A 14,460-nucleotide genomic window follows, 5' to 3' on the forward strand; every position below is an offset into this window, starting at 1 on the left:
GAGGAAGTGAAGGAGGCTAAGCCTGAAAATCCTAATAATTAATAATCCTAAAGTTGAATCAATCTAAAAACCTATACTATAGAAGCTTTTTACATAAGACAGTAACCTTTCCCCTTTTCAAAGCAGGCAGATTCAAAGCAGGCGAATGAAATAAGTACTTTGGCAAACTAAGATAAGAATAGAAAATAAGCATTTCCTGCTGTTTGGCAAAGCAAAGGGTCATTTACAAGTTACAGAGTGACAGAGGAGCTAGATACACGTATCACAGAAAACCTGCAGAATAAGGAAAGAAAAACTGGACGTGGTCAGCAGAATAACGAAGAGGTCAGGCTTAATACGTCACTATGAACCAAAGATTGAGAGGAAACAGAAGTCCCCCTCCCATACTGGAAGGAGTGACACGTAACTTTTCTGCCTATATGACTTTTCATTCACATCCTTATTGCTTAATTTAGGGAATGCAGAACCAGCAAAAGTAGGAAACTTTAATGTATAACCAGGTATAGGATGTTTGACATTTTGCCTAATCTCATGGATTAAGATGTTTGTCAAAGAGTATAAGAAACACCACTTTTGAGATGTAGAGCACCGGCAGCCACTTTGAGTGAAACACTGTGTTGTTTCTGGCTTGTTCCGTCTCTCCACGGTCGTGAAGAAAATAAACGAGATTTGCTTTACCTCTGGAGGCTAGACTCTCTTCATTTTGCTGTCCTCTGCGACGGACTCAGCAAGGACCCCAAGCAGGGGGTCCCCTACAATAGAATTTGAAGTTTGGTGAGATACTAGTACTCTCTTGCCCCTTCTACATTGCCATATAATCTACATTATCAAAGCAGAAAATCCAATGTATTTGCTTTGAACTGGATTCTCTGAGTCTGCACTGCCTCCAGGAAGGACCGGAGCCACGATAGAACCGCGCCCCCGAGGCCCATCCCAGAGAGACGACCCAGAAGGATACCGTGATCGATGGTATCGAAAGCCGCTGAGATGTCCAAGAGAACCAACAGAGTCACACTCCCCCTGTCCAGCTCTCTGCGGAGGTCATCCACCAAGGCGACCAAGGCCGTCTCGGTGCCATGACCAGGCCTGAAACCAGACTGTGACTGATCTAGGTAGTTGGTATCATCTAAGAAGCTCTGGAGCTGAAAGGCGACCACCCGCTCCAGCACCTTACCCAAAAAAGGGAGGTTGGAGATTGGCCTGTAGTTGCTCAGCACCATGGAGTCAAGGGAGGCCTTTTTGAGGAGTGGACGAACCACAGCCTGTTTCAAGTTAGATGGAAAAATCCCTTCCTCCAACGATGCGTTGATAATCAATACAAACCAATCAACCAGCCCCTCCCTGGCTGATTTAATGAGCCAAGATGGGCACGGGTCTAGAGATGAAGTGGTCGCTCTCACAGCCCCAAGAATCTCCTCCACGGTTTCAGGAAGAACAAGCCTAAAAGAATCCCACAAAGTTGGACAAGCAGATGCCTCCGTCACCTCTTCTGGTATTGCGATGAAATTGGAGTCGAGCTCAAGGCGTATCTGGGTGACTTTGCCTGCAAAATGGTGTGCGAAATCGCAACACCGAGCTGCTGGGTCCTCAGTGACCCCCTCCACCACAGGTGGGTGGAGGAGTTCCCCCACGACTCGAAACAGCTCCGATGATCTATTTGCTGCAGACGCTATACGGGTGGTCGTGAATGATTTCCTGGCCAACCGAATAGCCACGGAGTATGCCTTAAGAGAGGCTTTAGCCCGTGCTCGATCAGACACGTCCCGAGATTTCCTCCATTTGCTCTCTAGCCCCCTTCTCGCATGCTTCATCACAGTCAGCTCCCCAGTGAACCAGGGAGATGGCCTGTCACGACGCAATGAGATGGGGCATTCGGGTGCGATCATATCTAACGCCCTGGACATCTCCCCATTATAGAGAGTCACCAAGGCGTCGATAGAATCGCCAGGCTCCAAGGCAGGAAGAACCCCAAGATTCCTCAGGAATCCATCCGGATCCATCAGTCTCCTAGGGCGGACCATTTTAATCTGTCCTCCACCCCTGCGGAGGTTAAGGGTCGCAACAAATCTAAAACTGATCAGATAATGATCACATGACACAGGAAGGATGTTTTGATCTTCCACTCTAATCATTTCGTTGTCTGCCACGAAAACAAGGTCAAGAGTATGTCCAGCTTGATGAGTGGGACCAGATATTATTTGTGACAGTCCTATGGTCGTCATGGTGGCCATAAAGTCCTGAGCTGCACCAGATAGGGTGGTCTCAGCGTGGATGTTAAAGTCTCCCAGCACCACCAGGCGCTGGGAGACCAAGGCTGAATTAGAGACCACCTCCGCTAGCTCAGACAGGGAAGCTGCTGGGTCGCGGGGTGGGCGGTACACCAGCAGGAACCCCCCCACACTGTCACGGCTCCCCACTTTCAAGTGGACACACTCAAACCCAGAAGCCTGCGGAACAGTGCATCTGATCACGGCGATGGATTGCCGAAAGACTACTGCGACCCCTCCTCCCCGCCCCCCTTGTCTGGCCTGCTGATGCACTCCGAAACCTGGTGGACACAACTGAGTGAGATTTACTCCCCCCAGCTCGTCCAGCCAGGTCTCGGTGATGCATGCCAGATCCGCCCTTTCATCCAGGATCAAGTCCTGGATGGCCGCGGTCTTACCATTAATGGATCTGGCATTAATCAGCAGGACCTTAAGACCAAGGGGACTGCCGTGGAGCCTACCACTACCTACCTTCTCCAGGGTCGCAAGAACTCTGTTGCGCTTCTCCCTGGGATGTTGGTGACCCGCTATTCTCCTCCCCCACACGACTTGGATGGCACCCCCTTCCTCCGGAACCCTCCCCCCCTACATGGCCGTGATCTGTAACTAGTCAGCTCTCAGAGGAAGAAGTCGGGCTGGGGAATAATCTCCCTTGGGCGTTAGGTAGGGATGTTTCTGATGTTGAGGTAGATAGTGAAACATCAAGGGAGCTGAGTGGGCTGAATAAGGGAAGTGTTCTCGAGCGAAGGAGTGTGGCTGGTTGAGTGGGGGCGACCGGGACAGATGGGGTCTCAAAGTGATACGAACCAGGAGGGAAGGCCCTAACCGGTGAGCTGAGGAACGCCACAGGTCAACGGCTGTGGTGTTGAACAGGAGTCCCCCAGTAACACCTTCTGAGTACGACCCTCCAGAAATGACCGGAGCCACTGCAGAGCAGTGCCCCCAAGACCCATCCCTGCAAGGCGCCCCAGAAGAATACAGTGGTCGACGGTATCGAAGGCCGCTGAGAGGTCCAGGAGCACCAACAGGGACACACTCCCCCTGTCTAGCTCCCGGCGCAGATCATCCACTAAGGCGACCAAGACCGTCTCGGTACCATGTCCCGGTCTGAAACCAGACTGTGCCGGATCCAGATAATCCGTGTCTCTCAAGAATACCTGGAGTTGTGAGGCCACCACGCTTTCCATGACTTTGCCCAAGAAGGGAAGATTGGAAACAGGCCGAAAGTTGTCCAATTTAGTGGGGTCAAGTGATGGTTTCTTCAACAGCGGCTTTATAACAGCCTGTTTTAGGCTCGCTGGAATCTTGCCTTCCCGAAGGGAGGCATTAACCACCACCGTTACCCACTCGGCCAATCCCCCTCTGGCCTCCTTCAGAAGCCAGGATGGGCAGGGGTCTAGGATGGACGTGGTGGGTCTCATTCCTCCAAGTATCTTGTCCACATCCTCGGGTTTCACAAACTGAAAAGAATCCAACAAAATCGGACAAGCAGGTGCTTGTGTCACATCCACGGAGACTGCATCTAATGTGGCGTCCAGCCCAGAACGGATCAAAGCGACTTTGTCTGCAAAGAACCGAGCAAATGCTTCACAGCGCGCTGCCGAGTTGTCAGGGCTCCCACCTGAGATAGGGGGAGTTAAAAGACCTCTGACAACCCGGAACAACTCCGCCGGACGGTTTTTTGCAGACGCAATAGTGGCCGCAAAGAAAGTTTTCTTTGCGGCTTTTATTTCCGCGGCATATGCCCTTAGAAAGGACACAAACCGTGTTCGGTTTGACTCGTTTGGGTCCGATCACCACACGCTCTCTAGAACCCTCTTCCTTCGCTTCATCGCTGCCAGCTCCTCAGTAAACCAAGGGGCTGGTTTAGCTCGGTTACTTGAGAGGGGACGTTCCGGAGCGATCTTGTCAACAGCCCTGGTCATCTCCCCATTCCAGAGAGCGACCAAGGCTTCGACATGATCACCTACCGCGGTGGCGGGAAACTCCCCAAGAGCCGTCAGGAATCCATTCGGATCCATTAGCCTCCTGGGGCGGACCATCTTAATGGGTCCTCCACCCTTGCGGAGGTTAGGGGGCGCAGTGAGCCTAAATCTAATCAGGAAGTGGTTGGTCCACGGCAACGGAGAGATGGACAGCTCCTCCACACCGCCACCCTGCTCCCATCCCTGGCAGAAAACCAAGTCCAATGTGTGTCCAGCACAGTGGGTGGGGCCAGTTATTTGTTGGGACAGCCCCATGGTTGCCATGGCGGACATGAAATCCTGAGCCGCACCTGTGAGGGTTGCCTCGGCGTGGATGTTGAAGTCCCCCAGCACAAGAAGCCGTTGGGACTCCACCGCCAGGCTCGAGACCACCCCCGCTAGCTCAGGTAGGGAGACTGTAGTGCAGCGAGGTGGACGGTACACTAGCAGAATCCCTATTCTGTCCCGGTCACCCACCCTCAGGTGGACGCATTCAAAATTTGTGGTCTGTGGGATGGGGCTCCTGGTTAGATGGATGGTATCTCTATAGACCACTGCGACCCCGCCTCCCCGTCCTCCGGCTCTTGGTTGGTGTTGCACGGAGAAACCTGGAGGACAAAGCTGGGAGAGATTTACGCCCCCCGCTTCATCCAACCAGGTCTCCGTGATGCACGCCAGATCTGCCCGCTCCTCCAGGATTAAGTCCTGAATCCAAGTTGTTTTTCCGTTGACAGACCTGGCGTTCAACAACACCACCTTTTGGCACAAGTCCTTAGCCGGATCTGCACACAAAGAGTTATTAGTCTTTGGGGGATAGGATTGCACTGGAATTCCTGAGAAAGAGGCAAAACCTCTAAGGAGATGGTCCATTTTCTCGTTTAAAAACCTGAGTTGTAACAACACATGATTAAACGATTCCCTCAGGAGGTCGTAAAAGTGCAAAAGATCATTCTTCGCATGAGGCTCTGCTTCACCCATTCCTATGTCTAAAAGATAGCTCTCACAATACTCGAATCTGGGCACTCCCACCAGCTTTCACTCACATTCACTTCCAACACAGTCAGCCACTCCCAGGCACTCCAAAGATCCACACACTCCTCTCTCTCCCACAACTCACTCAGCCAACCACAACTAAACCAACACTCTCACTCGCTAAACTAACCACACCCAGTAGTCATGCACACTTCCTATGTCACACTCTCCTCCCTCTCCCACAATTCACTCGAGCCAATTAAACTAAACCAACACACTCTCTCACTAGACTAAACACACCCAGCAATCATCCACACCTTCCTATGTATCACAACACTAGTCTAAACACACCCAGCTACCATCCACACCTTCCTATGTAGTCACTTCTATGTCACAGACAGTCTCATTCGCTCTCCTGGGCCTCTTCCCTAACCCACCCCGGCAATCCTATCCTCTACTATCAAAACCTAAGAATCTCTATGACCTCCTAACATACACTCAGCAATTAAGACAAACAACATATAACATACAGCCAGCTATCCTATATCTAAGAACTAAAATAACAACTAGCCAAAAAGAGAAAGTAGGAAAAAATAGAGTAAAAATAAAAATAAAATAAAAACAAAACATAAAACAATGAAAGAGTCAGATGGCGACAACAGTTCCTTCCCGGTGCAGACACTCGAACACTTGAACAGCAACTTCCTGGAGCTCTTCGGCCCCTTCTCAGTGCAAGAGGGGTCGACGAAGGCTGCAGCTGGCTGGTCCAATCTTCACCCCACCCGGATGACAAGGGAGGGGGCGACGGCGGCGTGGCTGGTGCTCTCTCTGCAGCCCCTTCCTAAGTGGAACGGAGGGGCCGGGTGAGCCGCGGCTGGCCGGCTCACTTCACTCGCCTCCAGATGGAGGGGGGGGGGGCGACGGAACGCGGCGCAGAGCTCTTTCCACGGCCCCTTCCCGATGGACGGAGGGGCCGGATCGGATCGCAAGCAGCCAGCTCTTTCACCCCTCCCGGATGGCAAGGGAGGAGGGCAGAGGCAGCGCAGCCCGGCGCTCTTCCGCGAACCCTTCTCGATGTTTCAGAGGTGCCGGATGCGCCGCGGCTTACAGGCTCTTCTTCTTCGCCCCCTCCAGATGGCAAGGGAGGAGGGCGGTGGCGGCGCGGCCGAGGATGGACTCACCCGAAGGTGGCTGGCCGGGACCTTCACTCCTTCCTCCCCTGGAGCGGCGGGAGGTAGGAGCCAGCAGCAGCAGAGGCCTAGTGGGCCCTTTCGCTCTCCACCCGGATGGGAAGGCTTCCAGCGGCGCACAAAAGAGATCCGCAGCGGCTGAGCGGGCCTTCCCTTTCACCTCCTCCGGTATGGCAGGGGGTGGGGCACGCCGCGGTGAGGCCTAGCAGGCCTCGGGCCTGGATGGGATAGAGGCCGTGGCGAGCTATATTAGATAACTATATCTAAGAAACTAGAGCTAATGTGGTCCATCCAATACAATTTCCTGAATCAGATCTCCAAATGACCCCAGGAAGAGGCCTAAAAACCAAGACACCAGAGACATTTTTATTGTGCTGTGTAGGGAATACCTGTGCCGTCACATCCAGACACTATGAAGTTAAAACTAAGATGTGCTTCTTACTTAGAAGCTCAGGATTCCCAGCAACTGAGGCCAGTCCAGATTTGAACATCAAACAGAACATTTATTTCTCAAAGTCCTTGACAGACTTGGCACAGCTTGATAAAGTTACAAATACAAACAGTCAACTTGTGAAACCATATAGATGTTCTTTCCTTCCCTTTTCCTTCAGCTGCTGAGTTAACTTTCCCCAACGGCAGAAAAATCCTGGGATCTTCTACCCTAACCCTGACCTGCTATCTTTTAGAAAAGTAAGTACCACACAATTAAACAGAAACACTTTAAACCCGGAATTTTTCCAAATTTTGTTACATATTGCATGATCCAAATGGCCAAGCTGAGAAAGAGCAGCAGAGGAGGAAATAATAATGAAGAATTTGCAAACAAATGGAGGCTGGCACTTGGGTATTTGGAAAAGAAGACAAAGATAAACTTGAAGATGGCCATAAAGGGGATTCAGTGAAAGAATGGGTAGTTGCTGGTGAGTTGTGTGATCCTTTTTTGAGGGATTTCGGAGGTCATGGGGTGGGGTTCACGGGTGGGGGGGGATAGAGGGTTAAGAAATGTTAAGGTATAATTAATTGTACAACCAAGTCTGATTGCTCCTATGTTTAACGAGTACTGAATGTACACTCTTTTGTAAATCCTTTGTATTTTTCTCTCTTTTTTCTTTTGTTCATCTGTTTTGTTTCCTATATACACTATAAAACAATAAAAACTTTAAAAAAGAGAATTTGGTTAACACTTTCAGTATCCGTGGAGTTTTTCAAAATTAAAACTTATAAAAACATACTTAAGATCAACTTTGAGTCAAAAGCTCTTGAGTGGACTAGCAACCTAGGCCATTGAAAATGACTTGGATGAAATGGAAATAGATTTACTAGTACACGTGTTTTCAAACTTGAAAGCCAGAAAAATCTCTTTTTAATTTTAAAAGTATTCATGTTTATTTGTGTTAAGGAAAACTGGATGTTAAAATATCCACTCAAGTGAAGGAGACAGAGGCTGGCTATGTTGCCACTCCCATTGCAATGGTCCAGGCTGGTGTAGCACTTCTGAAGGACGGGTTCACTTCCTTAAAAAGGAGGTTCTATTCTCCTGGGGCTGTGTTCTCCAAAACAAAACTCAACAAGACAGACTCAACAAGAATGGGATTGAGTTCTCTGTTATTAGCAAGCCCAAAGTCTGAAAAATCTGAAAAGACAGCATGACCAAGAAACCTTTGTGTAGTACTTGTAGACCAAAAATAACAGCAAAAACTTAAAATTGTTGCTAAGTTTAATAAAATATTTGCATTTTTAAAAAAACGTTAATTTGTGCTAATTCTATGTATGTAATTATATGAACATAATGTTGTAAGTAAACTTCTAACTTTTATTTTTCAGTGATTGGTTTTTTTTGGGGGGGAGGGGCAAAATACTGTTTGCTTACATTTGAAAATTGCCCTGTATAAGGGCAGTGTGGAGGGGGTCTTAGACATTAAAGGCATGGAGAAATTGGTTTCGCCTACTTAATCCTCCACCCCTTAACATTACTGCCAGTCTGGATAAATGGGGTGACACTCTAGATTTCTTTTAACTTTAGGCTACAATGTTTTAAGCTGCAACAGGTCTAGGGAGATGTACAATGTCCACCTTGCTCTAAAGAAGTGTAAAGAGTCTTGAGAAGAGCTTTCTTTAGAGTAGGGGTAGGGAGAGTGCATCATGGAGCTCTTGAAGTCCAATTTCCAAACATCTTAAGCTCTCCCTGGTGACCCCTAGAGCCTCCTAATCCCCTCAAAATAGTCTTCAAGTTGATTTTAGTATTATTTTTTTAAACCTGAAAATTGGTCAAAAGTACTCGAAACCAGTCTCAAATTATGCAGTTTAAGCCCCACCCCCACAAGAACCTTGAAAATGTTGAGCAAATTTTTAAAAATTCCAAATGATGGCTGTAAGGGGCATGACATCACTTTCAGAGAGTTTTGAACACATACATGGAGGTGGACCCCCCTCCCAGTACATCCAAGCAGTCACGCTTGCTGTCTATGGGAATGACCTGCTGCACTGTAACTACCTTTCTGCTGGGCATAGGGTCAACAAAGGGAAGCGGGGTGACTTCTGAGATGCCACTCAAAAGCCTGAGCCCTGAACAATGAGAACAAAACATGTACAGCAACAGAAACACAGAAACACAAGCAAGCTGTTTTAATTCAGCAATCTTTTGTGTGTAATAATTCTCCAGTGATTAACCTTCTTAGGCTATTTCTCCAATCTACTATTGGTGTTATAAGAGCTTTCTGGGGTTAGGGTGATGTTGCTGGATCTGGAAACTATCCCGCAAAATGGAACTTTCTCAAATACCTGTTTCTCCCCGCTGGGTTTCTTGTGGTTTAATAGCAGTTCAACAGCACCAACCACTTCTTTCCTGATGGCATGCAGCAGGGCATCCCCCACATAGACATTAAAGCTCAAGAGTAGCTCTATGAGCTCCAGGTTTTCATTTTCTATTGCAATAAGGAGAGCCGTCCTTCCAAGGGGGTCAATGCAATTAATATTGATCTTGAAATAAATTTCTGCTTCCTCCAGGGCTTGCTTCACACCGGCATAATCCCCTTTCTCCACCGCACTCAAATAGGCTTTCTCGGCAGGTGACAGTTCAGACTCGGCTCGTACAATGCGAAGCGGGATGCGATCTCTGTATGGGGCACTGACGGTTCTCTTGTAATAGAACTGGGCCATAGTTTATACCACCCTAAACATGTCTTTCTGAAAAAAGAAAGAAAGAATGAATCAGTAGCAGTACAAAAAGGTATGAACTAATGACCTAAATAGCTCTCTATGAGGCTCCTATGTTGCTCTGAAGAGCAGAGCTTTCCAAACATTTCATGCTGGTGACCACTTTTTAGACATGCATCCTTTCGCAGCATGGTAATTCAGTTTTACTCACAAACTGGAGGTATGTTGAACCATGGATGATGTATGTTGAACCATGGATGATGGGACTTGCAGTACCATCACTCACGTTCTGAGACTGCTGTTAACCTCATCCAATGACTGATCAGGACCAAACTTGGCACATAGTCCTCTCATGACCCACTTTACGTCCTGGTGTGGTTTGGCTAGGGATGGACCATGGATTATGGGACTTGCAGTACCTTTGCTCAATTCTTGAGACCACTGCAACCCTCATCCAATTACCGATAAAGACCAAACTTGGCACACTGAGTCTCCATGACGCACTCTACATCCTGGTGCGGTTTGGAGGAGGATGCACCATGGATGATGGGTCTTGCAATACCTGCACTCCCTTCCTAAGAACATTACAACTGCCAACAATGATGGATCAGGACCACAATTTACACAGAGAGCCCGCATGACCCACTCTACATCCTGGTGTGGTTTGGAAGAATTTGACAATGGATGATGGGACTTGCAGTCAAACTTGGCACATAGACCTCTCATGACCCACTTTACGACCTGGTGTGGTTTGACTGTGGATCGAGCATGGATTATGGGACTTGCAGTACCTTCGCTCAATTCCTGAGACCACTGCAACCATCATCCAATTTCCGATAAGGACCAAACTTGGCACACCGGGTCTCCATGATGCACTCTACATCCTGGTGTGGTTTGGAGGATGATGCACCATGGACGATGGGACTTCCAGTACCTTCACTCACTTAGTGAAACCACTGAGACCCTCATCCAATGACTGATGAAGACCAAACTTGGCACACAGATCCCCCATGGTCAACTCAACATTCTGGTGAGGTTTGGGGGAGAACAGACTATGGATTATGGGACTTCAAGTACCTCCACTCACTTCCCAAGACTGCTGCAACCCTCATCTAATGACCAATCAAGACCAGACTTGGCACACAGAGCCCCCATGAGTGACTCTACATCCTGGTGCTGTTTGGAGGAGGACGGACAATGGATGATGGGACTTGCAGTACCTTCACTCACTTCCTGAAACCACAGTGACACTCATCCAAATACCAATAAAGACCAAACTTGGCACAGAGAGCCCCCATGGCCAACTCAACGTTCTGGTGATGTCTGAGGGAGATTATGGATGATGGGACTTGCAGTACCTTAACTCACTTTCTGAGACCACTGTGACCCTCATCCAATGATTGATCAAGAACAAAACTCGGCACACAGAGCCCTCACGACCCACTCTCCATTCTGGTGCAATTTGGAGGAGGATGGACCACAGATTATGGGACTCGCAGTACCTTCACTAACTTCCTGAGACCACTGAGAGCCATATACATAACTGATAAAGACCAACCTTGATACACAATACTATTATCAAATAACCCGGGCAGCGCCGGGTCTCCTAGCTAGTAAATAATAAATTTGCCCCAGTGTTCTCACAAAAAGAAAGCCATCTTTCACCTCAGCAACATGGAATGGGTGAAGGAAAAGGGGAAATCCAACCCCAAACAAGTCATCTAAGAATATCTGACTGCTCTAAACGAATTCAAGTCCCCAGGGCTGGATCAACTACATCCAAGAGTATTGAAGGAACTAGCAGAAGTCATTTTGGATCCTCTGGCAATCACCTCTGAGAATTCTTGGGGAATGGGAGAAGACCCAGTAGATTGGAGGAGGGCAAACATGGTTCCTATCTTCAAGAACGGAAAAAAGGATAACCCATATCCCCTCACATCGATACCAGGCAAGATTATGGAAAAGATTGTTAAGGAAGTGGTCTGCAAACACTTAGAAACAAATGTGGTCATTGCTAATAGTCAACATGGCTTTATCAAGAACAAGTCATGCCAGACTAATCTGATCTTTTTCAATAGAGTTGGATGATGGGACTTGCAGTACCATCACTCACTTTCTGACACCACTTTGACCTTCATCCAATGACTGATCTATATCAAACTCGGTGCATAGACCTCTCATGACCCACTTTATGCCCTGGTGTGGTTTGGCCAGGGATGGACCATGGATTATGGGACTTGCAATACCTTCGCTCAATTCCTGAGACCACTGCAAACCTCATCCAATTACCGATAAAGACCAAACTCGGCACACTGAGTCTCCATGACACACTCTACATCCTGGTGCAGTTTGGAGGAGGATGCACCATGGACAATGGGGCTTGCAATACCTGAACTCCCTTCCTGGGACCATTACAACTGCCAACAGTGATGGATCAGGATCACAATTCACACAGAGAGCCCACATGACCCACTCTACATCCTGGTGCGATTTGGAATAATTTGGAAATGGATGATGGGACTTGCAGTAACTTCACTCACTTCCTGAGACCACTGAGACCCTTGCCAATGACGATCAAGACCAAACTTGGCACACAGAGCCCTCATGACCCACTCTACATCCTGGTGCACTTTCAAAGAGGACAGACCATGGATGATGGGATTTCAAGTACCTCTACTCACTTCCCAAGTCTGCTGCAAACCTCATCTAATCACCAATGAAGACCAAACTTGACACACAGAGAGCCCATGAGCTGGGGCTGACAGTGGAAGCTTACGCTGCTCCCCGGAATCGAAACTGCGACCTTTTGGTCAACAAGCTCAGCAGCTCAGCACTTTAACCCACTGCGCCACCGGGGGCTCCTTACAAGATATATATATATATATATATATATATATATATATATATAAATAATATTATTAGCATAGTACAATATCAGTAATATATATTACTATATTGTATTATATCATTATATTGTAATATTATTGGTAATATTTTATGTAATATAAATATATAATTATAATACCTTATTATTATTGGCATTATATTGTATTACATTATAATATTATAGATATTATATGTATGTACAATATATTATATTATTATACAAATATATAATTATAATACCTTATTATTATTGGCATTATATTGTATTACATTATAATATTATAAATATTATATGTATGTACAATATATTATATTATTAGCATAGTACAGGAGACAAGGTGGAACTGTCCCCTGCCCCCCCTCTTCACTCTGGCCCAGAGCGGCAGTTGGTGCTGGGGGGGGGGGGGGGTCTCCAAATGATGACATATACAGGAGACAAGATGGAACTGTCACCTGCCCCCCTCTCTCTTCACTCTGGCCCAGAGCGGCAGTTGGTGCTGGGAGAAAGAGATTCCATCTGAACATTAGGAAGAACTTCCTGACTGAGCTGTTCAGCAGTGGAACTGGAGGGGACGTGGTTTCAAAAAGGGAATTTTCAGATATTTCACCAATGCCCATATGTCATGATTTACTGTCATATTGGCCTATTTCTGCAGTAGGCCTGTGTTCACAGAAAATGCTGATTGTTTGAGAAATCAGTGCTCCAAAGAAGAAGTTACTATTCAAGGATAACAGTATATCTGGACAAAACCAGCTAGCTGTTGGCTAGATAGAACCCCCAAGTTTCCCAGTCGCCATGTTTGCAACAGACTAACAGATAAGATACAGTCATGGTCAGAGAACAATGGACTATAGTTATGTTATAGTTGTACCATTGTTAGGATCCCATATGTGCTATAATGTCAATCAAAATCATAAACAACAAATGAACAACTGTATAGCTAACTTAGACCAATGAAATGATTTGTCTTTGGGAACCAATGAAAATGTATATTCCATTTACTATAAATGCTCTGCAGCCCCATTGGGGGTTGCGACAAACCTTTTGATTGCATCCTTGTATGCTTGTTTGTCGTTATTGCTATGGCCACACAATAAATAGTTTTTTTGCAGTTTAAAAGATTCAACTTTCGTGATATCCATCCTTGTCCTCCCCATTGGAAAGGTGGCTTCTGCCTTTTTGGGAAATATTTTGGTTTCATTGCCCCTACAGAACTCTACCCAGAGTGGAGTGGAGGCTCCTTCTATGGAGGCTTTTAAGCATATGCTAGTGTGGCCATCTGTCGGAGGTACTTGGAATGTGATTTTCCTGCTTCTTGGCAGGGGGTTGGACTGGATGACCCATGAGGTCTATTCCAACTCTATGATTCTATGATTCTAGAGTATTGGCTACCCCTCCCTATTTGGTGGTGTCTGCAAACTTGATGATCATGCCTTCTAACCCTTCATCTAAGTCATTGCTGAACACAACTGGACCCGGGACAGAACCCTGTGGCACTCCACTTGTCACTTTTTTCCAGGATGAAGAGGACGCTTTGGTGAGCACCCTTGTGACTATCGAAAAGAGAGATCAGATTAGTCTTGCATGACTGGTTTTTGATAAATCCGTTTTGACTATTAGTGATGAGTGCATTTGTTTATAAATGTTTGCATACTACTTCCTTAATTATATTTTCCAGAATCTTGCCTGATATCGACGTGAGGCTAACCGGACAATAGTTGTTTGGGTCATCCTTTTTTCCCTTCTTGAAGATAGGGACCACATTTGCCCTCATCCAATCTGCTGGATGAGGGCAAAGAACTTTCAAAGATGATTACCAGTGGTTCCGAAATTACTTCCGCTAGTTCCTCCAATAGTTCTTTGAATTGGCTTATACTGTATGGCAGTGTAAGTCTCATTGTGGTGTTTTGTCTTTCTATCACAAAATTAAAAAATGTATATGTGAATGTTAATATGATTAAGAAATTCTAGTTATTTAAAAACGTTTTAAATTTATTTTTGTCTGGGTGGTGAGGAGAGGGGTT

General features: G+C 46.8%; 1 protein-coding gene across 2 annotated transcripts in view; it reads right to left on the reverse strand.

Annotated features, from left to right (window-relative positions):
• The window catches only part of TRPC4 (transient receptor potential cation channel subfamily C member 4), a 182,706-nt gene that overhangs the window by 99,559 nt on the left and 68,687 nt on the right, over nucleotides 1-14,460 (reverse strand). For both annotated transcript variants that reach the window (XM_060763452.2, XM_060763453.2), the window contains exon 2: nucleotides 9,175-9,579. In XM_060763452.2, the coding sequence (XP_060619435.2) occupies nucleotides 9,175-9,552 (378 nt within the window). In that variant the 5' untranslated portion in view covers nucleotides 9,553-9,579. The remainder of the gene's footprint in view (nucleotides 1-9,174; nucleotides 9,580-14,460) is intronic.

This window comes from Anolis sagrei, chromosome 2 (genome assembly GCF_037176765.1).
Source record: "Anolis sagrei isolate rAnoSag1 chromosome 2, rAnoSag1.mat, whole genome shotgun sequence".
NCBI classification, from domain to species: domain Eukaryota; kingdom Metazoa; phylum Chordata; class Lepidosauria; order Squamata; family Dactyloidae; genus Anolis; species Anolis sagrei.